This window comes from Talpa occidentalis, unplaced genomic scaffold (genome assembly GCF_014898055.3).
Source record: "Talpa occidentalis isolate TD23 unplaced genomic scaffold, MPIMG_talOcc4v2.1, whole genome shotgun sequence".
NCBI lineage: Eukaryota > Metazoa > Chordata > Mammalia > Eulipotyphla > Talpidae > Talpa > Talpa occidentalis.
Window position 1 is genome coordinate 145,257,312 of NW_026555331.1, and position 24,446 is coordinate 145,281,757.

The window sequence follows — 24,446 nt, forward strand, 5'->3', positions numbered from 1 at the left end:
TTATAAAAAAGTCTTCAGCTGACTGGCTCTAGAAACTGGTAAAAGGTTTTTAATAAGCATTTACCTCTGTATATCTGAACACACAATGGTAACCTAATGTAATACATCATTCAGAAAAATTATTATAAATAACACCTTTCAAGATCTTAAAAATTGTTTCTCTGGCTAGAGTTCATTTAAGTAATCCTGTAGTGGAGTTACTACTATTAAACTATTGAGCAGTCAGATAATCAGGATTCTGTCTTTGTTGTTGGAAGAAAATTAGTTTTTAGATATGTTCTTTTAAATAGTTCTCTAGAAGCTCTGTTGTGTTCATCACTAGGTCGTTTCTTATGGCAAGTTCCCAGCACTGCAAGGTAACACACACCCTTTAAGAGTTGCCCACAGAAATGCAGGAGCCCACTGAGGAGCCTGTCGTCAAAGGCTGTGTGCCCATGCAGCTGCACGCGGAAGGAGACAGTGAAGAGCTTGTAAGCAGGATTCTCACCAGCAGAGGGAATGGTCCTTTACAAGAGGGTGTGACTTGAGTCAGAAACCCATAAAACACATCAGATGGTGACCCAGGCTTGCTTCTGTACGAATCATTACTATTCTGATTTTTTTTTTTAAATTAGCGTAAGATTGTCATTTAATGTTGCAATCTGGATTAAATTCCAGATTCTAGTGTGTTCCTTTTTATAAGTTATCAGACTTCTTTGTCTTAGTTTCTTCATTTGTGTGAAGTGTGTAATGATAACCCTATCATTTGTGAATTAAAGGAATTAAGAATCATTTAGATTCTGGCTTTGAGCATTCAATAAATAGGACACCTTTCCAAGGAGAGAAACTAACAAAGCCCTAAGTTTAATCTTTGTATTACCTCAAGGATAAACAAGCTACGGTAGCAAAAATTGAGACTGGTGTAAGCATTTTGTGTTTTTCCTTTACCTAACAGTGCCTTCCTTACATCTGCTCCCAGAGACAACATACACCTGTGCAAATACTTAAATTCCTATGGGACTCACGAGTCACATTTAGCCATAGAAGGACCCCAGCAGCTGCGCTCGCCATACCTAGCCCCACCTGCACTCCCTCCCTGCATGCACCTGCGCCCACAGCGCCCACTCATTCCAGCCGGAAGCTTTGTTCCTGAGGCTGGAGAACATTAGCAGCGCTGCCTATCCCTGCCTATCTACTGCATCCGACCACAGCTGTAAAGAGATAGGGATAAAGTGGTAGAACAAAGGGCCTCTTTTTTAATCTACTTTGTTCATATTATCAGGCAGCAACTGGTAGAACACACAGCTTTTGACCCTGCTCCTATGAGCTAGTAGTGCTGGGGGAAGGGAAGCTGGGCCCATGTTGGAGCCCTGGGGTCCTAGGGACAACCGCAAGTGTCACCACCTCCAGCTCAGCAGCACTGAGTCTAGATAAGACGCCTCCACAGCCATCATTCACCTGCTCAGCCAACAACTCTCAGAGTAAGCAGATGTTTGGAGTAACTGGTTACTTACCTTCAGTGCTACTCAAAAGTGTCAGGCAGGAAAACTGGGTGTCCAGTTTTTATACTGGCACCCACTAAATACTGGCAGCTCACACTTGGATTTCAACGTCTGTCCCAGAAGGATTTCCATACAGCACTCTTGTTTCATGGGTACGTGTGAAGAGCATGTCAAGATTCCCTCATCACCTACCTGCAGAGCCCGTCCTTTGGTCTCAATGGGGAGAGTAAATGCAGAAATGGCACAGACAACACAGACCGATGCGAAAAGACACAGGGCGCCCAGGAAGGATGTGCTCATCAGAACCTGTAGGGCACAGGGAGTGGCTCGTTTATTGCGCCCCAGTCATTTCTAAACTGACCTTTATGTCGAGCGGAAATAAGGGATTGCATCTGACCAACAATACATGAAGGGCTTTGCAGTCGTTCTGTCAGGTGTGGATTCCCGACACCTTAGTGTTTGCTTGGGCCAAGCCATTGTAGGCATTTTTGTGGCTCCTCCAGTGAAGAGGGACTGACCAGTAATTCACTGGGCAGCAAAGATCTCTCTGCACTCACCCATCAGAACTCTCCAGAGCAAACTAGACTTGGAGTGAGGTAACGTCTACCTTTTTCCCACCCCTCCCCCTCGTTCAGCTTGCTTTGCTTCTAGCCCGCACATTTCCTGCAGTCTTCCCTCTGCCAAACTTTCGTTTTCCCTCTTCAGCTCTCACAGGAGGAACCAGGAAATCAATTTTTTGAAAGAGATGTAATCTTAGGGTCTCTGTTCATAATATTTCATGTGTGACAACCAAAACTGCCAGGCATCCGTTTTCCAACAGTAAGAATTTCCACATGTATGTACATATATGGAGAGCACGTGCTGGATCTGCCTGGGCCTTCTCATTCTGATACACACTAGTTCAGACACTGCACCACCCAGGTCAGTCCCCCCAGGAAAATACCCCAGGTTTGCTAAACATCAAGCACTTGGTAGTTGTCAGCAACCTCCAAGGATGGTTTAACTAAAGTGATTTCATAACAGCAAGACGTCACAGAATATTGGCAATTTGAAGTCTGGTGAGCCCACCCTCCTCACTTTATAGAGGAGTTCAGTGCAAAGGCTGAACAACTACTGTCCAAAGTCACTAATGGGTCCCTGATACAGCCTAGAGCTGTTCGCACCACTGAGGTTCACCTGCAAGATGCAGCCCAAGAACCATCCAGAGCCTTAACTAATTCCACTCATCACAGTACTAACCAAATTAATTGTTCTGACGTTATCTAGCAAGTAATGGGTTTTTTCCTGGTTTCATCTACAAAAATCAGAATTAGTTAAAATTCTACCCAAATAGGAGTGTATCACCATAGGCAGAAGCCTGGGAAACCAAGTTCAGAGAAGGAAAAAGGAGCAAAAACCGAAAGAGACCTGGCAGGTGAACCATGTCAGTACACGCCCTACCCTGCCAGGTGTCTAGATGCGGTCACTTCTGTTACCGGCCCCCAGAATTTTTGCCACCACCTGAATGAATTTAAACCAGCCCTTATTCATATCCTTTGCACCAGATTCAAAGTCCTGGGTGGTGCAGGACCCCAATGGGGCCGGTGTAGGTCACATCCCTTTGCCACCAGCTAGGATCACAGAGCACCTGCTTCTCCCTGCTGACTTCTCCAAGGGACACTGGGCTCTGCTGCTGAGCAGAGCTCTGACAACCCAGCAAATTCCTCCTGCAAAGTCAATTTCTGCTCTTTGCAAAAAAAGAACCTTGAGCAATAGTTAATTTTTATAATCATGGGGGGGGTTAATATGCAGATTTTCAGGCACCACTCCAGATTCACTCTGAAAAAATCATGTCATCAGCCCTACCTGGGACATTACATAATAAGGTACATATCAACAATAAGACAATTCTGAAAGTTTCCATGCCAGAAAAAGGAGCTTCAAGATATCTTCAGTAAAATTTGAAAGAAAGAAAAATACCAGATTGTCTTACTCATAGCAGAAATTTAGAAAACCTAAATAAGGGACCAGGGAAAAGACTAATTATAATAAAGTAAAAATCAAAATCAACAAGCAACTATAAACCAGAGACGCACTACTGGGGGCGAGGGGGAGGGAGTAGGACCGAAACAAGGGAGGTGGGAATTGAATGGGGGCTATAACCAAGATGAACATGCACAAACTGGGCCTCCCCGGAGGCGCAGCGGTTGAGCGCTGGGCTGCGAAGCTGCCCGCAGCCTCTGCAGCGCCGGTTCGATTTCCTGGCTGCTCCCCGGCCACAGGAGGGTCCCACATGGCGCGCAGACCTCTCCTGCCGCCCGCTGCTCCCCTCAGCAGTGTACTTCATCACTCTGCCTGCTCTGCTCTCCCCTCTGGCTCTGGTGAATTCTCTCACCCTCCTGCGCTTCTGACTGTACCCAGTGCTTGTATAAATAAATAAATAAGCAAATCTTAAAAAAAAAAAAATGCACACATTGTGCAAAAAAGAAAAATGATGTAAAAAAATATGTTTAAAAAATGGAAAAAATAATAAACCCTTACAAGTATTCATGTGAAAAAAAAAAGTGAAAGGGAAGTCTGCTTATCTCTGGCACCTTGACTTGTACAGTATCTGGAACATAAAGAGCTAAGTGACTATTGGATTACAGACGCCGTCGCTGCTGTACATATATGCGTTCAGGTCCCCTTGTTTGTAAAAGCAGGAAAATTAGAAACATTAGTAAGACAGTTATATGGTATGGCACAGTCATACAACAGAAATCTATGCACTGGGAAGTGAGGTGGAGCTATACTGACAGCACTAAGTCAATACGCAGATACATACGGCGATGAAACAGCTGAAGACTTCAGTTTCCCTCACTCAACAATGGATAGAACCACACAGTCATCAGGGGTGTAGGACACGCCCATCGACCAAAAGGATCTACTTGATACCACAGAAAGTTAAGTACACGTTCTTTTGCCCATAGAACAGTCACCAAGATGGGCCATGTTCTGAGCCACAAAGTGAACCTCAAAAGATTGAATCAGAATGAGATTTGTAACAAAAGTGGTATCAAGTTTGAAACTATAGATAACAGCAAAATCTCCACATATTACTAAATTTATAGGCTCAAAGAAGTCTCAAGAAAGCTAGAAATACATTGAGTAGAATGAAGATACCACATTAAATTGGGGGGGCACAGCAAATATAACCAAAAATAAAAGGAGTAAGCACAAGGAATATGTTAAGGCTTATGAACTACTAAGACATGAGAAATTAAGTAAATTCTTAGAAAAAGTATTACAAGAACATAGTTCTCACCAAAATAGTCTAAATTCTAACAGATTCTCAGTCAAAATCCAGCAGGATTTTTAAAAATCAATTTAGGGGGTAAAACTGATTTTAAAGTTAAAGGAGTTAACGCAAGAAAAGTTAGGAAGCCTGAAAATGTGTGGCGCTCGGGCAGAAGGAGGCCCCTCACAGGATGACATTCTAGTCATTAGCACTGATGTTGGTGCCAGGATGGAGCTAAGCAAGACAGCCACAAAGTGGATGTGTGGAAATGTATTATACAGGAGCTGGTAAATCACTTGAGAGGAGCCACACAAATGGATGTTTAATGGCCTGATAACAACCAGCGAGACATTGATTTGTTGCTTTTTAAAGCTGAATTCTTACCTCAGGCCTTAAGCATAAATAGTGAATAATCAAAGAATTTAATGTTTCAGATCAAACATGGAAAACCTTTTGAGTTTTCAGTGAGATTAAGGCCATTAAGCTTGACACAAAACACTAATTTCTTATGTGCAGATTACTGATAAATTGACCACATAGAAACTTAATATTTGATAGCTGAATTTTGACGGTAAAATCAAAAGACAAACCACCAAAAAAAAAAAAAAAAAAACAAAACTACAGCACAGTAATAAATGACCAATGGCCTGTAGAAAAATTGTGAGTCACATAATTAAGCAACTTACAAAAGAAATACAAATGAATAATGAGATGCTCAACCACACTAACAGTGAACAGAGCACAAACAAAGATCGCTCACTGCCTACCACACCAAAGGAGGTTTTTAAAAAGTTACTGTCCCTTTGTGTTTCTTGTTTTGTTGATGAAACAAAAACGAGGATGCTCGTTTAATAATGGGTGAGTAATAACGCTGCAAGGGGAATGTAAGATCTTTTTTAAACTAGAGAGGATGACAGGATCCACCAGAGTTAAGCATGTTCACCCTTTGACCTAGAAATTCCTCAATAGACTTCGAAATCCTGCTTTTCCTTCATAGAGTCCATCCTTGCTCCCACATCTCTGCTCTGCCCTATTTTAGAGGCCCTTCCTAGCCACCCTCTGTAGCGAACCACCCCCTTCACTAGCTCCTTTCCTGTTGTGTTTTCAGAGCATTGATCATGACATTAGTCCTGGGACTTGTACAGTAATGGTGACTGCTGAACTACTGACGGTGTCCGGTATACAAAGGTATTCCGTGTGTGTGTTCACGTGCCCCTGCTTGTAAAAGCAGGAAAAACACATTCATCAACAGGACGAAGGCTAGCTAGTGTGGCACGTCCATACAATGGAAATCTGAACTGAAAAGAATGAGGTTGATCTGCACCCACTGACGTAGAAAGTACTAAGTAAAGGCAACTGCGATATGGAGATACATGCAAAGGTGAATGGACAGCTGTACAGGCAGGGGTGCACGCTCCGATCATGCAGACTCTCAGGCCATTCGATGACTGCTGACAGCCTTTAAGCTCATCTCCCCCTTCCTTCTTCCTTTGCCCCAGCTTCTGGACAAGCGGATAAGAAAGCCTGGGTAGCTCCTTCGGTTGGCAGTAACAGGAGGTTCACACCACACAAACCCCTGCCCTAGTGCAAGAACCCTTACCAACCACAGCAAAAACCCCAGTCATTCTTTGCTCTTTGAGGCCATTTTGGATCTGCTTGAGAGTCCTGTCCTGCTCTCTGCTCAACTATAATTAAGAATGAAACCTTCCCTATGCTCTTGGTGTGTGTGTGCATCATCAGTTGTGACATCCAGTCCAAATTTGGGGTGGGGGCAGGGTCCATATGTCTCTACAGGCAACTATAGCGGATACATCTGTAGAGAAAGATGCAGATTTCATGGGCGTTACATGTACATATATACATGCACCTATTTGTAATGCGTGTAAGAATGTAACGTGCAGGCATATATACAGGCAGTGCTGGTATGCACACACAGATGCACCCCAAGAGACAATACAGGCAGAGAAAAGCATCTGGAAAAATATACCCCAAACCATTGGAAGATAGATTGGCTATCTCTGGTAATAGGATTATTGGGGGGAGGGGTCCTTTCTTATAAAGTTTTATAGATAGCAATCATTTTAATATTCAGGGGGAAAAATGTAAACAATTATAAACCTAGTTAATAAAAACTTTAAATACTGAACTATTGAGTTAAATTTCTTTAAGTAGTGGAAAAGTTTGAAAAGAAAGTAATGCCAAAGAACACAAACAAAAGCCTAAATGAATAAATTAAAAACAAGCAAGTGGGTTTGATAAATTCATCCAAGAACTCAGTTATTTTAGAAAAATGTAAAAGTTGTAAACCAGAGTGAAAATCAGACATGAAACTGAATATGAAGAGGAACCACTACTACAAAGGAAAAGAACCACAGAAAATATTCTTCACAGTTCTTTACTCATCTATTTGAATGATTAAATATTTTGTAATAATGCTTCCTCGCAGTTACTCACAAAGCGATGCAAAATTAAGAGAAACAAAAAGAAATACATGCTTAAAAGTGCCAGGGTTCAATTTCATAGTTCTTTCAAATCTCCAAGGAAGATTCCAGGGGAAGAAAAGGTTCAGTGGATCAAGAGGATGTGGTATATACACACAATGGAATACTACTCAGCGATCAAAAAAGATAAACTCATGCCATTTGCAGCAACAGGATGGAGCTGGCAGGCATGATGCTAAGCAAAATAAGCCAGGGGGAGGAAGATAAATACTGGTTGGTGTCACTTGGGTACAGAATATAGAAAAACCATACAAAGGATCAGACAAAAACACGTTAAAACCAACTCTTGAAAGCGAACCAGAGGTCCAAGATGTCAGAAGGGGTGAGAGTTTGGGGGTAGAAGGGAGATGGGGGGCATATTGTCCTATGGCTGAGGATTGAGAGTGTCTTGATGGAGGGAGAGTTAGGGTGACTACACCTGAGGGGAGAAATCTTACACTGTCAGAAAATTAAGGACATAAAACAATTGTACTTCACTAAAAGTCCAAACAGGGGGGAAAAAAAAAAAGGAAGGAAAAGACTTGGGGAGCAGGGGGAGAGAGGGATTGCTCACTTATTTTTAATGAAATCAGGATAACAAGCTTCCTAAGAAAAACTTACAACATATGAAAGAAACCAACCACCTTCTCGTATATGACGATTGATTCAAACTTTATAAATTACTGGCAGATAAAACTCAGAGGTTCACTGAAAGGCTAAAAAGTGGCCAAGCAGGTCCTCAGAGCAGCACACACCAGCTGGAGGGCTAAAGGCTCCTTCCCCACTGCACGCCCCCCTCATTTATCCTGCCAGATGTTGGCCAATGAATCTCTTGGTGTATAATCCCATGTTTGCATCTGCTTTTCCAGAGACCCAAGCTGATTCATAGGATAGCTCAGCACAACAGTTGGATACAAAATTATAAAAATAAATTCACTTTCTGCATACCAAAAAATAGCCAGTTAGAAACATCATCTCCAAAATACTTAGTGCCCACTATTTGCCAGCCACCCTGGGGGGCGCTAAGAATATAGATATTAGCAAAATATGCACATATTCTTGTCCTCGTGGGGCTTAAGATCTATTGAAAGAGAGATTTTAAGTAGTTGCACCAACAAGCTATGGCGATCTGACAACTGATACAAGACTCTTACAAGGGTCTGTAAGCTCATAGCAGGAAGACCAGGCTTAGTTCAGCAGAGACTTCCTTACGCAGGGAATGAGTCAGAGCTGACTGGGAGTGAGGAGCAGGTGGGGTCAGGGTTTCCAGTCTGTGGGAATAGCCAGCAAGAAAACCCCGGGAAGGAGGAGCTAGTGATTTTAACAAACTACAGGACCCAGATTGTTTAGTATTATAAACAACGGATAAGAATACAGGATGAGGGGCCTCTCTGGTGGCTCAAGGGGTTAAGACTCAGCACTATGAAGCTATCCGCAGCCACTGCAGTACGAGTTCAATCCCTGCCCAGGGAGCTACCCACATGACTCAGCAGACCTCTCCTGTCTCCCCGCTGCTCCCCTCAGCAGTGTGTTTCAGTCAGTCTGCCTGTTCTGCTCCCTGCTCTGTCTCTGGTGAATCCTCTCACTCCCCCGCCCCCACACCTCTGGCCTGTACCCCAGTTCTTGTGTGAATAAACCCTAAAAAAAAAAAGAATGCCCATCAGCAAAGTAGAGGAAGCTATAACCCAGAGAGAATAAGACGGAACAGCCAGAGATGTAGGAGGAAGCCACAGAGCGTGATGTGATGGCCAGGCGGGCGGGACACCCTGGGCAGGTCACCAGTCCTGAACTCAAGGGAGAGGTCAAGTGAGGTGGGGGTTGGCGATGTGGAAGGCACCAGAGACCATATCAAGGTTCACTCTAGTATGGAGTAAGGATTGCTGAAGCCAGGTCAGAGGGGCTGATGGTCTGGGGAGTGGCGGGCAGGCAGGGAAATGTGGACAGTGAGGAGAGAAGGCCCTTTGGGCTGGAACAGAGAAGAGAGCCAAGGGACTGAGTTTACAGCTACAAGCTATAGAATCTTCAGTGTGTTACAACGCTGACTGGAACTGACCGGAAGGGTTCAGCATGGAGGGGCAGACGGAAGTCACAGGACAGGTACATTTATAAACCTGGAAAACATCCAGCGACTCAAATGAAAGGCCACCTAGGATGAGATGGGTGAGCAGGCCGGCGGGAAATCAATGCCCAAAGAAGTCGACAGCCTTTCTAAATACCAGTAACTCATGAGAACGTGGGACCAGAAGTTACAGTGAAAGCAAATAAATCTATTCACAATAAGGAAAAGCCATAACATGCCCAGGAAGAAAGTGAACAAGACATGCGGGATCTATACGAAGAAAACAAAATCCCGGCAAGGAGCGCAGCAGGGACACTGAGCAGAGGGAGCATGGACGTCATTTTTAGCTAGATGAGAACACAAAGGAAAGAAGTCATTATTTTCTTAAATTAACTGATCCTGTTAATTAAAATTTTAATAGGATTTGAGCAGGAAAAGGAGGCACAAGGTAACTAATGACGGGAAAGCCCATCTGAGAAAGCCCTAATTGGGCAGGGCTTGGAGAGCCAGTTTTGAAAGTGAATCTCGTTAGACTAATGAAGAGAGTATGACAGTGACAAAACCAGAAACGCTGGATTCCACAGCTTTCTGTCACAAAGACAAAAATGATCAATGGACTAAATAAAATGGTGAGGCTAGAAATAGACCAAGTAATTTTTGAACTATAAGCAAACAGACATTTCTAATCCATGAGCAAAAATTGGGTCATTCAATAAATTGTGCTGGGCCTGCCAGGCTGACAGGTGGGTAATCATAGAGCCGGTTCCTCTGTTAGACTCCGTACTCCAGTACTCTGCGGGCTGGAAACAGGGGCATTAGGATTTCTGGGTCCCAAGAAGATGCATTTACTTGTCCCAAGTAGATGCATTTACTTGTGAAAACTGATTGGGTTGTATACTTGTGATTTGGACACATTCATATGTTTGTTATCTTTAATTTTTTTTTAAGATTTTTATTTAAGCATCCAAGATCTGGGGTGCAGAGTTGTGGGGAGGGTGAGAGGATTCACCAGAGACAGAGTGGGAAACAGAACAGGCAGATTGACCAATAGACACTGCTGAGGGGAGCAGCGGGAGAGTCAGGAGAGGTCTGCAGCACCATATGGGTAGCTCCTGGCCGGGGATCGAACTCATGCTGCAGTGACTGGCGATAGCTTGATAGTGCTGAGACTTTAACCCCTGCATCACCAGGGAGGTCTATTTTTTATATTTTAACAAAAAGTGTACAATTTCTCCTCCCCACCCCCGCCTCTAGCCCCTAACCAAAAAGAAAGTCCACAGAAGAACAAGAAAACAGAGAAAGGAGAAAATAAAGAATAAAGCTATAACCTGAAGGACTAACCAAGCTGAGGAAATAGCAAGGGAGAACCTGAATGGCCAGCAAAGAAACCAAATACCCAATTTAAATATCAAAAGACCATTTCACTTCAATCCTAGTCAAAGAAGTACTAATTACAATAAAGAAAAAGCACTATTATTCATTGCCAGATTGGCAAAGATGAAAAATATTAAACAGTTGGCAAATAGGTGAAGCAACAACTCACACACACCGGTACAATCATCCCAAAATTTTAGCACGTTGTAGCCAAATGAAAAATGAGCAGATTTTCACCTATCAATCCAATTTCTAGAAATTAAGCGTAAGGAAATAATCCCATAGAAGGATAAAAATTTATATACAAGGATATGAATTACTGTTTGTAATAGGAAAACATTTAGAATTAGTCTAGGGGCCTCCCTGGTGGTGCAAGGGGTTAAGACGCCAAATAGAAATCACAGAGCAGATGAATATAATGAACTGGAAAATACAACAGAGGAATTTGAAAGCCGGTTAGTTGAAATGAAAGAAAGTGTCAGTGAATGTGAACACGGGACAGTGGAACGCACCCAATTAAAGCAGGAACAACAAAAGTGAAAATAGCTTCAGAGACTGAGGAGACAACATCAAGCAGATCAACCCTGGTGGGATAGGAATCCCAAAAGGAGAAAGTTTTTAACAAATAAAAAGAAAAAACGTTGCTAACCTGGAGAAAATATACATTCAGAGCCAGTAGCCCAGAGAGGTAAATAAACGTAAAGAGGCCCACCCGAAGACAAACACTGCAATTAAATTGTCAAAAGTTAGGGCCTCCCTGGTGGCGAGTGGTCAAGTCTCAGCCTATCACTGCTACAGCCAGGGAGGTGACCCACACATGGCACAGCAGACCTCTCCTCTCGCTCCATTGCTCCCCTCAGCAGTGTATTTCAGTGGATCTGCCTGTTCTGCTCCCCACTCTGTCTCTGGGGAATCCTCTCACCCAACCCCACCCCATCCCTGCACCTCTGGCCTACACCTCAGTTCTTCTATGCATAAGTGTTCAAAAGTTAAAGGAGAAAAACGTGTCCATAAAAGGGAATCCTACCCTCACCCAATCAGAAACTTTGTAGGTCAGAAGGTGCAATAAATTCAAAGTGCTGAAAGGAAAAACCACCCACAGAAAACACTATACCAAGCAAAGCCATCCTTCAGAACTGAAGAATAGTGTTCTCCAGATAAATCAGTTATAGTTCATCACCACTAGACAGACAGGAACTAGTAAAGATGTCTTTAAGCAGAAACAAAGCGTGCTAATCAGTAACAGGAAAATAAATGAAAGTATAAATCTCACTCGTAAAGATAAACATAGTAAAATACAAACTAAGCTAATATAAAATGGGTTAATCATTTACAAGCTTATAAAGGTTACCAAACAAAAGTAAAAATAAGATGTAAATTGTGACATCAAAAACAAAAAGTGGGGAGGAAGAGTAAAAATGTAGAACTTTAGAATGCACTCACACTTAAGTCACTATAGCTACACAGCCTACTATAGCTAAGTTGTCCTTGGAAGTGGCGTGGTAACCACGTAGCAAAAGCCTATAGTAGGTACACAAAAAGGAACAGAAAAGTCATCAAATCACAAAGGAAGCAAGAGTGGAAAGGACAATTAGAAATCAATGAACAACATGGTAACAAGTACACACCTGTCAATAATTAAATTTAGGGCCTCCCTGGTGGCGCAAGGGGTTAAGCACTCCGCACTATGAGGCAAAAACGCAGCCTCTGCAGCACAAGTCCAATCCCCGGCCAGCCAGAGAGAAACCCACATGGCGCAGCAGACCTCTCCTGTCTCACCCGCTGCTCCCCTCGGCAGTGTATTTCAGTGGATCCGCCTGTTCTGCTCCCCACTCTGTCTCTGGTGAATCCTCTCACCCCCCGCACCTCTGGCCTGTACCCCTGCTCTTGTATGCATAAATAAATAAATCTTTAAACAAATAAATTTGAAAAAATAATTAAATTTAAATTGACTAAATTCTCTAATCAAAAAACAAAGAGTGGGGCCTCCCCAGTGACGCAGTGGTTGAGCGCTGGGTTGCGAAGCTGCCCACAGCCTCTGCAGTGCCAGTTCAATCCCTGGCTGCTCCCCGGCCGCCAGGCAAGGGTCCCACATGGCGCGCAGACCTCTCCTGCCGCCCGCTGCTCCCCTCAGCAGTGTACTTCGTCAGCCTGCCTGTTCTACTCTCCGCTCTGGCTCTGGTGAATTCTCTCACCCTCCCGCGCCTCTGACTGTACCCAGTGCTTGTATAAATAAATAAATAAATCTTTAAAAAAAAAAACAAAACACAAAGAGTGGCTAACTGGATACAAATAAGATCCATCTAAATGCTGACTACAAGACACTGATGTAGGTACACACAGAGACTGAAAGTAAAAGGGGTAGGAAAAGAATCCATGAAAATGGAAACTAAAAGAATACCAGCATAGTTATATCAGACAAAATAGACTAATAAGAGACAGAGACGTTCATTACATAATGGTAAAAGGATCAATCCAGCAAGAGGATATAACATTTGTAAATATGCACCCGACATAGAAGCACCTAAATAGAGCAAACATTAGCAGACATAAAAGAGAACTAGCAATATAATAACAGGATTTCCATGCCCTCTCATGAGTGAATAGATCATCTATCGAGGAAACATTGGACTTAATGGACATCAGATCAGGTGGACTTTTTTAAAGATTTTATTTACTTTTGCATAGACGAGCTAGGGTGTAGGCCAGAAGTTGGGGGCAGGGTGAAGTGGAGATAGAGGGTTCACCAGAGACAGCGTGGGGAGCAGAACAGGTGGATCCACTGAAATACACTGCTGAGGGGAGCAGCAGGTGAGACGGGAGAGGTTTGCTGTGCCATGTGGGTAGCTCCCTGGCCGGGGATTGAATTCAGGCTAGTTGAGCTGAGACTCAATTCCTGGGCCACCAGGGAGGCCCACATCAGATGACTTAACAGGCACAAACAACATTCCATCCAAAGGCAATAGAATATACATTCTTCCCAAGCACACATGGAACATTCTCAAGGACAGATGTATGCCAGGTTACAAAACAAGTCTTAATGAATTTTGTAACACTGAAAACATTATCATGCATCTTTTCCAGTCACAATGATATGCAACTCAAAACAACTTCATCATCAGTGAAACTCAACCAATACTTAATTAATTGATGTCAATGCTTCTCAAACTCTTCCAAAACACAAAGGGTGGGGGAGGGTGCTTCTAAACTCATTTTGCAAGGCAGCATTACCTTGCTATCAAAAGCAAACAAAGACATAAGAAAATTATAGGCTGATATCTCCATGAGGATAGATTTCAAAATGCTCAAAAAAATGAACACACTAAAGTCAATAAATTAAAAGACTCACACACCATGATCAAGTGGGATTTAGTCCAGGGATGCAAGGACGGATTAACATCCAAAAACCACTGACACACCCCATTAACAAGATGAGGAACAAACATCACATCTCAATAGTTGAGGGGGGAAAGCATTTGACAAAATTCAACATTCATTTATGGTTTAAAAAAAAACTCCCGGGCCTCCCTGATGGCGCAGCAGTTGAGCGCTGGGCTGCGAAGCTGCCCACAGCCTCTGCAGCGCTGGTTCGATCCCAGGCCCCCAGCGAGGGTCCCACATGGCACGCAGACCTCTCCTGCCGTGCCCGCTGCTCCCCTCAGCAGTGTATAAATAAATAAATAAATCTTAAAAAAAAAAAAAAAAACAACTCTCAAAGTGGGGACAGAGGTAATACACCTCAACACAATAACGGTCATAAAGGCCCACAGCTAACATCATACTCAATGGTGAAAAGCCGAAAGATTTTCCTCTAAGATCATAAACAAGAAAAGGCTACTCATCCTTACCACACTGTTCAGCACAGTCTTGGAAGTTCCAGCCAGAGCAACTACATGAGAAAAGGAAATAAAAGCCATACCAATTGGAAAGGAAGTAGTAAAATTGTCACCACCTGCAGATGACAATATACACGGAAAACCTAAAGGCGCCACCAAAAAACTATGAGAATAAATGAATTCAATAAAGTGGCATGACCCAAATCACTTGGCAAAAATCACTTGTTCTATTTCTACATTCTAAGACATTGATGAGAATTGAAGACACACATGAAAAGGTATTTCATGTTCACCGATCGAAAGCATCGTGCTAAAATGTCCACACCACCCCAAACGATCTACAGCTTCAATGCAACCACTACCAAAATTCCAATGGCATTTTCATGGAACTAGAACAATCCTGAAATCTGTGTGGAATCACCAAACACCCAACGCAGTCCTGACAAATCAGGAAGATGCAAGTTAGTGAGGACGAGGAGATAAGGAACCCGTCGGCCTTCTTGCCTCTTGAAATAAGGCTCCAACCACAGGCCAGGGCCAAGGTTAGAGCCCACTGTTGTCTGCTCCAGCTCCTGTTACTTCCTTTGCATCCTCCGACAGTGCCCAACAAAACCCCAGCCCTGCACGCGGTGCCAGGCACGCCGCGGACGATTGGAAACCTGGAAGCATCCCCACCCAGATCCATCCAACCACTCCCACCCAGATCCATCCAGCGGCTGGTAGAGAACAACTCGAAACGCACCAAGGAAACCGAACCTTACACGGAAGGGACCCAGGCCCTCGTTCCCCGCCTGCCCCTTAAATCATCTCTTGGTCTTACCTGGGCTATAAATGGCGCCACCATCGCCCCAATGCGACACAGGGAGCCGCTGGTCCCCATCCCCAAAGCGCGCATGGTCGTGGGGTAGACCTGGGGGGGTGCAGAGAGAGCAGCAGTGAGCGCAGGGTCTCCCTGCCTGCCTTGGTAGAGCCCTCCCAAACCTATGCTCTCTCTAGATGTCTGCGGTCTGGAATACAAGTGTGCGTTTCCTCAAGTCCAGAACTTGAATGAACAAAGGCAGGAAAAACAAACACTTAGAAATTATCTTTTGAGTGCATCTCAAATATGTGTTGAGTGACTCTGCCAGATGACTACGCCAGACAGAACTTTAGAAGAGTAAACTCTAGTCAGATTCCATGTTAGAGCTTGAAACAGCAGAACGTTTCTGCCGAGTGGAAAGAGCACTCCCCAGCTAACAAGCCCCCGCGACCTTTGACCCAGACACAGTGAGGACATTTGGGCCGAGTGCCGGGCGCCTTCACGATGATCTCTGCAGAATCTTACAGCCCTGTCCACTCTGGCTGCATTTTTTTTTTAAATTGTAGATGATAATCTCATTCATCTGTATGTCACTGACTCAGAATTCTTACAGGCATGGGTAGAAGGTAAGTAAGCCCGTATTGCTTAATAAAGATTATAGGGAGAACACTTGGTGGGAAAGAATTGCTTTTCAAAACTTCTGGAATTTTCCATGCTATACAGTACCCATGGGAGTTTTTCTCAGGTCACTACAGCAAAGCAAAGCACGTGGTCCCTTAGCCACAGGGTGTCAAATGCAAAAGCAAGATGGGTTCCTGCCACAGAGGACGTGCCCCATCTTGGAGAGACTGGGGTGGGTGGGGACCCGCTCTCAGGAGCTTTTCTTTTTCTGCAAATGAGGCTGTTGGCTGCAACAGAAAACTGAGTTCATATACATGATTATTTTCCTTGTAGAATATCAATAAAGATTTTGTTCATATTCTGACAGTTCTGGGAGGCGGAATCATAGATGATCAGCTCCAGGTACACATCTTTAACAATATTTTACACGATATTTTAAAAATAGCGAAATTGACCCTTTCCATGAATGTTCCAAATAGAATCCTAGGATACCACATCACAGTCTAAGTCAGTAAGTTCATGAAATAATTTTAGATTTTATTAATGGAGCTGGATGAAGTGTGATACATATTTCAACGATGCCACCATTTCCTATTTTTCTCTGTGGCTTTTGTGATTTGACACATCAGATCGGAACAGACTTCTGCATTTCCTGACATGAACTTTTTCCAGTCCCTAACGCGCCCTTTTCTGTAGCTCGGTGATTGACAAAACCGGTTAAAATACTGTTAAGTTTCCTATTCACTGTTTATGTCAAGGAACACGCCCTCTCTGAAGTGGGGTCATGAGGAAATCCTCTGGCTCCCTCTGGGAGAGCCTGGCATGGGGTAGATGCGTTCATTCAAGAAATTTATTAAGTTTAAATCATTCAGCTTTAAGCTGCTTGTGGCAGCAAGCGGAGGGGAATGATCTTTTCAAAGAAGGGAAAAGATACATTCTAATTTCAAAACCAGCGGTGGCGTTTTTCATTTTCGCTGCCGCATGCTGCTGCTGGCCTCTTTCTGGCAGCACACAAAGGGCAGCGATTTGGCCTTTACACGCGTGCTGTTTAGTGAGCAAAGACCGTGGCAGGAGGTCCCAGCTCTGCTCTTGACTGGCTTTCACTGGGCTCAGTGGGGTACGGGGGGAAACCCACGAACTCTCTGGAGTCCTTGTAGAATGGCATCCGGAAGCCCACAGGAGCCAGGGATGTGGTCTATGAACAGACACCCCAAAAAAGCTCGCCTTGCACCCCCAGGTACCCCCAGACAAAACCAACCCTTTCCCCAAAACCCACCTCAGCGGTGTAAATGTAGATGGTGATGAAGTTGGCTGCTACCAGGGCCCTCAGCATGAAGAGGAAGCCAGTGAGACCGGCACTGGGGAGCAGGGAGAAAGGAAGTTACCAGGGCAGCGTGGAGGGCCTCCGCGGCCTCCGGGCCTTATACCCAGCTCCACCACGCCTGAGGGCAGCTGCTTTTCATCTGACCCAATTGTGCAGCCTAAAGAAAACACCTGATTCAAACCTTCAATCCTATTCCCCTCCCTCTCCATTCCCAAGTGTGCCATCATCCAACCTGCACCCCCATTAGCACATCTGCCACCCCACCAACGGTGCAGTTGCAGAATAAATGATCTATAATCGTGGCCACGCTAGAAGCTAGTGTGAAATTAAATGTGAAATGAATTTCCACAGCACAGGTATGTGACCAGGATGTGACAAGGGCCCACATAATCAGGTGAACTGGGGTCCAGGTTCTCCAGGGAGCTTGATGGGTGATGTGAGTGCAGCTGGGATGGCACCCCCACCCCCCACGCCAGGGTGGCTGCCAGGGGAGGCTCAGCAAGAGGCAGGTGGGCACAGCAGCACCAGGCAAGATCTTCTAGGCAGATGGGCAGTCTCTACTCTCCCATAAAAGGGACTTGACTGAACACAAAGGGTCAGGAGACCCCACTTTAAATCGCCACACAATACTAAACGGTTTCCAAGCAAACAGAAAATACCTTGAAGTGCAAATATTGAGGAGCAGGAAGAATAAAGCCGTGCATCCCATGGTAATAGAAAGGCTCAGCCGTCGGCCCAGGAAGTTAATGCCCAGGATATTTAAAGGATTCACTGGAAAGCAAATGACAAAGGCAATTTCTGGAAGATTGAAAGCAGGTGGCACCTATCAACACTGGCCGAGTCCTCCGCGTCACTCCCTAAAGCAGCAACCTCACCCAGACCTCACGAGTGCTACAGCCCTGTCCTCCCGGACTGTGGGTGTGGATCCAGAGGGACAAGCACCGTGTGTGCATGGTGGTTCATGCCCAGGAAGCTGGTTACACCCCGTGGGCCTGTCGTCAAGGGCCAATTCGCTACACCTCCATTTAAAATGCTTTATATCAAGTTTGGGCCTCCCTGGTGGTGCAAAGGGTTAAGACGCAACCTATGAAGCTATCAGTAGCCACTGCAACATGAGTTCGATCCCCGGCCAGGGAGCTACCCACATAGCGCAGCAGACCTCTCCTGACTTGCCCACTACTCCCGTCAGCCGTGTTTTCAGTCAATCTGCCTGTTCTGTTTCCCACTCTGTTTCTGGTGAAGCTACTCACCACCACACTTCTGGCCTGTACCCCAGCTCTTGTATGCATAAATAAATCTTAAAACAAAAAAAGTTTTTTATCAAGTTCAAGGTGCCACAGATTTTCAAGTATGTTACACACACACACACCCACCCCCCTTATCTGCAGGGAATAGATCCCAAGACCCCCAGTGGGTGCTGGCAGCCGAGATGCCAAAGCCCATATGTGTTTTCCTACATGTGCAAACCCGTGATAACATTTAGAAATTAGGCGCTGCAAGAGATTAACAAATACTGTGGAACAGTTAAAACAAATGACTGAAAGCCAGGGAATCGCCTCAGTATCTCGCTGCTTAGTACTGTCCCACTTCACTCAGGCCTGGGGTAGCCGCCAGAAGCTGCTCCTACAGCAGGAGCAGCCGCTGAACTCCACCGAGCTACACGGGCCCAGCTGCACACAAGCTACGTGAGTTCCAGAGCGGGTGAAATGCGGGGGGACAGGCATCTCAGAATTGATAGCGAACAGTCCTTCAAAGCTCTGCTCCCCCAGGCAGCTGCTCCCCGCCCCAGTGCCCGCGGGGGCCATGCACCCAGGTCCCACTTCTCTTGGGGGAGGCTCGGCGGGCAGGTCCCCCACCCCGAAGGCCCCAGAGAGCCGCTTACGCGCAATCTCGCCGAGGGTGCTGATGATCATGGTCTGGTAGTCGGAGGGGGTGAACATGTGGCAATGGCAGGGGCTCCCGCCGTCCCCCGAGGCCCCCGTGGCCACCACCTCCGTGGACTCGGGGCGCGACCCGCAGACCAGATCTCGCTCCAGCAGCTCGGCGCTGGCCAGGATGACCCCGTAGTAGGCGAAGGAGATGCCCAGCCTGGAGGCGAGAATCAGCGTCTCAGGACAGGCTGGAGCCTCCTTCACGGGAGGGGCGGAGGGGTGCGGGGTGAGGCTCCCGGTGCAAGGACAGTGCAGGGGGAGGGCCGGGAGGGGGGCTCGATGGGGCCCATGCTGGAGGACCCCACCGCCGGGGGAAGGAGTCTGCGGTTGGGGCTCATGCCCTGTTAAAGCAGCGCAGACCGAGGCTGAAAGGCCAGCACTGGTCTCGCAGTTCTGGGGGCAGGAGCTCTGGGGTCGGGCTGGGGACTGCTGAGCGCCCCCCAGGCAGGAATGAAAGGCCGACAGGCCCCGGGCCTCTGGGGAGCGGGGAGAACCCGGGGAGAATTCTGCACAGGGCTGCAGAACTGCTCTCCATTCTCTGCTGGGGGGAAGCAGCTGGTCTCAGCTTCCGCGGGGTCCCTGCTCCTTGCTTTCCAGGCCAGCAACAGTGGGGAGACCCCCTCCTCGGGCTTCGCGTCCCTCTGACGGTCCTTGGCTGCTTCTCGGGCCTTTGCTCTGGCTGCATCTGAGTCCGCTTGAGAACTCCCTCTACTTTTCAGAGCTCCGTGATTAGATGGGGGGCACCTGCCTCATGCAGGCTCCGCTGGCTCTCTGTGCCGTGCAGCCTCGGCTCCATCCACGCGGGCCTTTCACATCAGCATCCACACCCGTGTTTGCTAATCCCCAGGAGCTGGGCGCTAGGGTCCTCTCTGCAATTCTACCACAGAGGGTGCTTAGCAAGCCAGGAGGAGCCGCAGGACTGACTTTACATTTTCTTCTGGTCTTTTCTCCCCCCTACCTATCTTTGATTAGGTATTTGTGTTGAGGAATAAAAATAGCCTACAGAGGGCCTCCCCTGGTGGTGCAGCGGTTGAGCGCTGGGCTGCGAAGCTGCCCGCAGCCTCTGCAGTGCCAGTTCGATCCCTGGCCACCAGCGAGGGGCCCACAAAAAAAAAAAAAAAAAAAAGCCTACAGAAAGGTTTGCAAAGTTGAGGCAGAATATCTGAGCATCCCAGAAGTGCTCACCCCCACCTCGGGCCCCTCTCAGTTTCACAGAAATGATTGTAAAAACCAGCTGGAGGCACATGGGCCAATCAGGGGCCTCCGCTGTCCTGGGCATGGATGATACCACAGTGAGGACTGTTAACTTTGCAGTGATTACAGACTTGGAGTCAAGTAAGAAAATGTTCTGGAGTAGAGACTCTTCATGAAGTATTTGAGGTGAAATGTCATGAACCCTGGCACTTGCTTGAAAATACTTTTCCAGTTCTGGAAAAGCATGGCTGAAGCAAATATGGGCAAACATTCATAATTATGAGGTCTGGGTGATGAGTAAGTCAGAATTCCTCATGATATACACTCAGTTGCACGTATAATTTGGAAATAGCCATAATGAAATATTTTAAAAGAAAATAATCAAAATGCCTCCCCTTGTTATTAAAGTAATTATAATTTTTTACTTAATATTCAAATAAAAACATATTTTTTTAAAAGAGGAGACATACAAACCTATTAATAATAGTGAGTATATCTGGGAAAGGCAGAAAGACAAGCACTTCCTTGAATTCCTATACCATAGTTTTATCTGTTTTCTATCTTTATATAAATCAAATCATATATGTATTCTGTGTGTCTGGTTCCCTTGTTCCTTACTACATTTGCAAGATTAAGCCATGTTGAGTACAGGACACTGGTTTACTCATTTTCATTGGTGCATAGCATTCCACTTTAGGAATATAACACAACGCAAGACTGGGTTGTTTGGAGTTTGAAACTGTGACAAATACAATAATACTATGAACATTCAGGCAAATGTCTTGGGAAATATATGTATGCATTTCTGCTGGATTTAAACCTAGGCGTGGAATTGCTGAGCCAAATTATAGGTAATTTTCTTCATCAAGAAAAAATACATAACCCAGTGGAGAAATAAGCAAGAGACATGAATAGGAACTTGACCGAAAATGTGTATAAAAGCAGCATGCAAAAACACGCTCAATCTTAAAATCACAGAGGAAATACACGTGAAAACCTAAAAAGATGCATTATAGGCCCACCTGAGGACTAAAATTAAAAAGACTGACTATAGCAAGTGTTGAGAAGGAGGTGAAGTGGCTAGAAGATTCGTACATTGCTGACTGGAGTGCAAATTAGCATAATCACTATGGAAAACTGCTTGGAATTATCTATTACAGTAGAAAACATGCTTCCCCTATGTCAAGAAAAAGACCAGACTCAAACAAGTTCTAAAGTGACCTCACAGGGTGAAAAAAGCCGGGTTGCAGACCATTTCTGTCCCCTTTAAAGCAAACGTATCTGTTTATTTGGTTGGGTGGCTGGCGGGGAGAGCAGAAAGCTCAGAAGCTGCTGGGATCTACCTCAGTGGCTCTCAGAGCAGATTCCCTGCAGGGCACTTTCTCCAAATGCTCGTTTACTTAAGACTAGTTTTAAAATAATTGCAATCTTACCATATGACCCAGATCTGTAAGGTGGTCCGTAAATACTTCGCATCCAACAAATCTTTAAATCTTCCTCTTTTATCCTGGGGTTATGAACAGGGAGACACAGAGCACATTCGGCGGGTTAAGGACGGACAAAGGTGTTTCTAATATTCCAGAGGAGTGAAAACAAGCAGTGGGGCGGGGGCGGGGCTGACCCTGTGGCCCCGGAGGACTATTCGCCCAGACCCACAGGTCATTGTTGCTTAACACGCTGCTCTCTTAACACATGTGTCTCGGCAGGTGCTTCATTGCCACTGGCAGGCTCCGGAACGCACTGAACTTAAGATTCTGACTCTTTCATGCTTCCTCGTCCTTCTGCTCTGGGGAACGGTGCAGAGGAGGAAAAAATAGGATACGTGCAAAGTGACCATGAAACTGCTAGAAGATTCCTTTCCCATCACCGTTCCGAGGGGAAATCTTGCGTGAAAAAAGAGCATGAGGCTTGTGTGAGAAAACAAAGAATGTGACAAAAGGAACAGAAACCCAGTTTCCACCGCGGCTTCAGGGCAGGCAGCGAAAGTTCTCGCCCACAGCCAATGCCCGTGAAATACTGGGTGAAAACATACCCGGACGGGCTCTCCGGGCCGAGGGCGTTGGGTACCTCGAGGAGGGGACGGCACTCACTTGAAAATCACCCGCTCTTTTCACACAGAAGGACCTGGGGTGCCGGCCCCTCTACGGAGACCAAGAGCGCGGCCCTGGCTGTCCTGGATTTTGGTGTCACGGGGAGTTAGAGCTGGGGGCGCTCCAGGCCTTGCTGTAGTGACTTCCAGGCTCTGCTCCTGGAGGTCACTGCGGGTGCAGGGGAGCAAGCGACACCCCCTGTCATCTGCTTCACGTCCTGGGGCTGAGAAAGCCCTGGCCTCGTGTAGGGTAAAGAAAATGTCAGGCTTTTCTGCCCTTCCGCCATCAGGATAGATGATGGATCCTTGTCCTGAATGCATGCCTGATGGCGGGCACCTGGAATAGGGTGTGGGCATAGGTAGATGGGATTCAGCTGAGCTAAGACTGTGCTTTTTAAGGGCGGCGTCACGGGGACACCAGCAGCAGCAGCAGAAGCCGAAGCCAAAGCCAAAAGAGAAGCCGAGAAGCAGCAGAACGAACTCCAGAGAGCCCAGATAGAGTGAAGACTTGCCAGCACCCCTGCCTGCCATATGCCTGGTGAACCCCAAATAAAAAACCTGCAAAACCACTGAGGACTCTGACTCCTCCTTTACCCGGTCTGCATGGGATCAGAAAACCTGCACTGTGTCCAGTTCCTGCCCTTACACCTCGTCCCAGACTCCCATTTTCCAAGGCAGAGTGTGCGGCCCAGGCGGGTCAATGACGTGCCCAAGGTCACACACCTGTTTGGAGACAGTCGGGCTGGAGTCCAGGTCTCTGGGGCACCAGCCCTGAGTCTTGCCCACCAGCCCTGAGTCTCCCCAGTGGAGACCTAGAAGGCTGACTCTGCAGTGAATCACAATGAGCCATAAAATTTGTCCTAATAAGCCAGTGTCTGAAACCTCGGCTGCCATCCGAGTGGGCAGACTCGTCTGCCGCGGGGGGTGCGAGCTGCTGGCCTCAGAGTCGTCGGTGAAGCAGCAGAGACCCCACCGCCCTCCACAGCTGTCCAGCCCCCTCCACAGACCCCGTCACGGCAGACCCACTGTCGGTCTCCACTGACCCCACCCCCCTGCCTGCGGGACCTCTTTCCTCCAGAGGCCGCCCCTCCTTCCAGGGTTCAATTCCCGCCCACTTCTCTCCTGCAGGAGCCACAGCCCACAGCGTCCTCTCCCTCTCATCCCGCACACCTGCCGCCCGCCCCATGTACCTGCCGCCGGCCCCACAACGGGCCCTACACACCTGGGCTCTGGTAGCTACTTGTTTGCTTTTTTAAAGATTTATTTACTTATGCATACAAGAACTGGGGTGTAGACCAGAGGTGCGAGGGGTAAGAGGATCCACCAGAGACAGAGTGGGGAGCAGAACAGGCAGAATGACTGAAATACACTGCTGAGGGGAGCAGCGGGCGAGTCAGGAGAGGTCTGCTGCACCATGTGGGTAGCTCCTGGAGGGGGATTGAACTGGTGCTGCAGAGGCTGGCGACAGCTTGATTGTGCTGTCTAACCCCTGCACCACCAGGGAGGGCCTCTGGTATCAACTTGATTCTCTCCTGCGTGGGTCTCAACACTAACCTGGTTGCAGGACACGGGAAGGAAGTACCTGCTCTTGTATCTCTGCACCCGCAGGACCTTGCACAGCTGGTGATCATGGGGGACAAGGTCACTTAGCGGGTGACAGAAGAGGCTGCCGAGGTAAGGCAGAAGGCGGCAAGAAGGGGAAGGGAGAGAAGAGGGGTTGGGGTGAGAAAAGTGGCGAGGGGATTGGAATATAGAGGGAAGGAGGAGAGGTGGTAGCAAGACAGGACAGGCTCCCGGACAAGAACAGGACAGGCTCCCGGACAGGACAGGACAGGCTCCAGGACTAGGTTAGGACAGGCTCAAGGACAGGACAGGCTCCAGGACAAGGACAGGACAGGCTCAAGGACAAGGTCAGGACAGGCTCAAGGACAGGACAGGCTCCAGGACAAGGACAGGACAGGCTCCAGGACAAGGTCAGGACAGGCTCAAGGACAGGACAGGC

At 46.6% G+C, this 24,446-nt stretch overlaps 1 protein-coding gene across 2 annotated transcripts in view; it reads right to left on the bottom strand.

Moving 5' to 3' along the window:
- The window catches only part of SVOPL (SVOP like), a 59,585-nt gene that overhangs the window by 4,569 nt on the left and 30,570 nt on the right, over window positions 1-24,446 (bottom strand). For both annotated transcript variants that reach the window (XM_037514115.2, XM_037514125.2), the window contains exons 10-15: window positions 21,789-21,862; window positions 19,113-19,318; window positions 17,890-18,001; window positions 17,183-17,264; window positions 15,307-15,396; window positions 1,674-1,787 (exon numbers count right to left, since the gene is read on the bottom strand). In XM_037514115.2, coding sequence (XP_037370012.1) covers window positions 1,674-1,787; window positions 15,307-15,396; window positions 17,183-17,264; window positions 17,890-18,001; window positions 19,113-19,318; window positions 21,789-21,862 — 678 coding nt within the window. The remainder of the gene's footprint in view (window positions 1-1,673; window positions 1,788-15,306; window positions 15,397-17,182; window positions 17,265-17,889; window positions 18,002-19,112; window positions 19,319-21,788; window positions 21,863-24,446) is intronic.